The sequence below is a fragment of the Lipotes vexillifer genome, unplaced genomic scaffold (genome assembly GCF_000442215.2).
Source record: "Lipotes vexillifer unplaced genomic scaffold, Lipotes_vexillifer_v1.1 scaffold150, whole genome shotgun sequence".
NCBI lineage: Eukaryota > Metazoa > Chordata > Mammalia > Artiodactyla > Lipotidae > Lipotes > Lipotes vexillifer.
The window spans coordinates 2,839,047-2,842,649 of NW_006792921.1; the positions used below are offsets into that span (position 1 = coordinate 2,839,047).

Genomic DNA, 3,603 nt, shown 5'->3' on the forward strand with positions numbered 1-3,603 from the left:
GGCGGGTCTGTGGTACTCGCCGTCGGCGCCCAGTGCTGCGGACGCCGGGTACGGCTGCTGACTGGCATTATAACCGAACCCGTTGGCTGCCTGGTAAGGGTAGCCACCGTAGATCGCCGAGCTGTCGTAGTAGGTCGCTTTTTGCATCGCGTTGTTTCACGATCTTGATCGCACACTCTGACAGGGGCTTGACACCCGTGAGGGCGCACATTGGCACGCCCCCGCGGTCACGTGACGCTCCGCCGCCAATGGCCGACCAGCGCAGACCTGGGGGGCGAGAATCGCAGCGCCGTGAGGGCTCCGCGCAAATCCATCTTACTCTCAATAGCTAAGTGACATGAAAGCCATAAAAGAAAAAGTGGTCAGCAATATTTAGCAGCACGATTTGGCCCCGGGCGCAGAGAGCCGCGCTATAAAAAGCCGCTGGAATTTACTGGCAGCTACAAATATTTGCTTAACTTGCATCTGGAGTTGGGGTGTTTTCCGGGGAGAGGGAAGGAGAGTGAGAGGTCCGGAAGCCGGGTCTGGGGAGCTGGAATCCAAAAGGAGAGAGGCCTGATGGGCTAGAAAGGAACAGGCTCTGGATCCCTTCTTTTCCAGGGAAGAAGAAAATTGGGGTGTCCCTTCCTCTCCACAACTTGGATTCCTCCCCTCTGGAGATCATAGGGAAGAGGCAAGGGGGAGCTTGGGTCACCAACTTTTTCTCCAATCCTCTCTTTAGGACTGATATTTGCCAAAAGCACCATGATGCAGGGTGACTTCCCGTCCAGGCCCTTCTTGGACCTTCCAGCACCCAAGAGAGGTATGCACAAATTTTTTTCAGGCAATAGCCCTACTGGACCCTTGTCGATTTCAGAAGCTGAGCTTGTTAGACAGTTAATCTACCCTTGTGCAGGGATATGACCCACCTCCTCCACATGAGACCCCTGTGGTCAAGGAAGGGAGAGAAAACTTTGGATGGAACATTCTGGGTGGGGATGGACCAACAACGACACTCTCTCCAGGAAGTCAAACTCAGATCTTGGACAGTTCTTTACTCCTTCCCTCTCCCTATTTCTCAGGGGGGTCCCAGCAGGCCACTCCCACCTCTTTGCCCCTGTTACAGAAGGTCTCCAGACCCTCCTGCCTTGGACTTTCTGAGGTCCTGTTATTCAGGGCAACTATCAAATTCTACCTGTTAAAACATGATGGATTAGAGAAAAAAAAAAAAACCATCAGGAACCTGAAAAACCAGCGTCATCTCCATGACCACGGCTTGAACTCTCCTTCCAACTTAACGATAATAGGTTCTGTCTTAGAAACTGCTATGTAATGTGATGTATGGGGGTCATTTGGCTCTGTACGAGGGATGGAAGCACAAGCCATAAAATCCTGCCAGAGTTCCCTGATCTTTGTGTGCTGTTGTTGTTGTTGATATTTGTTACTTGGCCTATTTACCTGCTTCAGAAACACCAAGTAAAGGACAAACCTGGAAATCTAAAAAGCAATCGAAAGCCTTCTCAACCCTTTTTATTTAGAAAGCATATTGTATAAGTGAAATCTATGTTTTATTTTTGTTTTCACCTTTGCATGGTCAACCTCCGGTTCTCACTCAGCTCAGAAAACTTTCACGTGAGTTCAAATAGTCGCTCCGCACACACAATCAGAATGTTAGTCTCTCTGACCATTTAAGAAAATTACAATGACAAATTCATTGTAATTGAATTTCAAAAGGGCTTACACTTCATGCCTCAACTATGTGTATTTGAGTCCTGAAGTTATTCAAGATTCCAGGAATAGCAGACACTTTGTTAACTAGAAAAAATTAATGTAGTAAGCATATAGCAGTGGATGATTATAATTTTGTTTTTAATAATGGACTCCTTTTGATTTCATTATTAAACCAACAATCTGACCAACATCTGGAAAACAGGCACAATTAATTTTCCAGAACCTCAATTAAAAATTACAGCAGCCCTTATCCGGAGTTATTGTATGTGATCTTGAGCCCTGGAGTATTGTTTCTCTTTTGGAAATGGATAGGAAGCTACAGATACCATGATCAAAAAGTAAATAAAGGATAAAATAAAATTTAAAACAGAATAGCAATTTAATGTCTCCGTTTCCTGTTCTTTCACTGAAAATAACTCCAATTACATTTGGCAGTGTTAATGTCTGCCATTATAAATTTTTAAGATACTGGGCTTGTGTAACATAAAACGTCAGGTTAAGAAAATTACTCCAGACACTTGAACAGCAAGATATTAGATAAAACAAAATTAAGTTGATTTTGAACATGCAATATTTCAAGTGACTTGCTAATTCATTATCACAGGCTACACCGGCCTGCGGCTTACGGTCTTTTCGTCAAGTTATGCATTGTCTTATAAAATAATAAAAACTACCGTTGAAACTCTAAGAGCAAACAATAACCTCCATAAACTTAAAATGTGAATTCATCCACCAAAGTCCTTCCTATTGTTTGAGGCTAACGGATAACCACCTTGGGGCCCACATAATCCACCACCCCACCCCACCCCAGCCCCCAAAGTTTGCAACCTAGTAAAGAAGTTGGATATTTGCCAGCCAGGAAACTTTGCTTTGCATCCCCTGGCAAGGGCTGGGGATGGGAGGAGATTCCATTGAAAAGATCCGTTTCTGGACAGTAACCCCCCAGGTGCAAGAACTGAAAGAGTTGAGGAGGCTAAACTGACTGCAGGAAGCAAGCCCTATTGTCTCTCTGGAAGATATGCCCAAATTCAACCTCCTTCCTTCAGACACTGCTCCCTTTCTCCACTCCCGCCACTTCCTCGGCCTGCCCTCACCCCGAGTTTAAGCGGGAACAGCGGGTAAGAGCTCCCGCGTCCCCTCGCCCACTGCTTCCCCTCCTCCCCAACCCCGAAAAGTTGAGGCTGGGCTAGCGAGAGGGAAGAGGTGGGGGCGGGGATGGGAGAGCGGCCTGAACTCGAAGTGTAAGGGTATCAGTCACTGCCGGGAAGGAAGCTCCGGCTTGTGAACTCTTCTTGAACCGAGATTTAAGTCTGCAGCCATAAATCACCGAGACGTAAACTCCACCATTCAGCGCAGGGAGCGCCGGTAGTGGCCCCGCTTACCTTAACTTCTGATGAGCGCCGTGAGCGCAGGCTCGGGCTCCGGCCCCCGGCCCGGCTCGGCTCCGCAGCCCGGCCGGGTCCCCTCGGCGCAGGCTGGGCACCGACCCTCAGCATCAGCCGAGACGGCGGGCGGGAGGGAGACCCCGAGGCCCGGACGCCGCGGTGCAGAGCGTGGCCGCCTAGCTGCTCCGGCACGGCTCGCCCAGGGCGGACTGGGGCGGCTCGGACCCCCCCTCCCACCCCCCCCACCCCCCGGCAACCACTAATCTACTTTCTGTCTCTATGTCTGTGCTGGACATAATAGAATCATACAACATGTGACCCTTTTAAAAAAATTTTTTAACATCTTTATTGGAGTATAATTGCTTTATAATGGTGTGTTAGTTTCTGCTTTATAACAAAGTGAATCATCTATACATATATGTATATCCCCATATCCCCTTCCTCTTGCGTCTCCCTCCCACCCTCCCTACCCCACCCCTCTAGGTGGTCACGAAGCACTGAGCTGATC

General features: G+C 48.4%; 1 protein-coding gene across 1 annotated transcript in view; it reads right to left on the bottom strand.

Moving 5' to 3' along the window:
• The window catches only part of HOXA3 (homeobox A3), a 2,751-nt gene extending 2,604 nt beyond the window's left edge, over window positions 1-147 (bottom strand). The window contains exon 1 of the mRNA XM_007466122.1: window positions 4-147. Within this exon, the coding sequence (XP_007466184.1) occupies window positions 4-147 (144 nt within the window). The remainder of the gene's footprint in view (window positions 1-3) is intronic.
• Window positions 148-3,603: the final 3,456 nt, after the last annotated feature.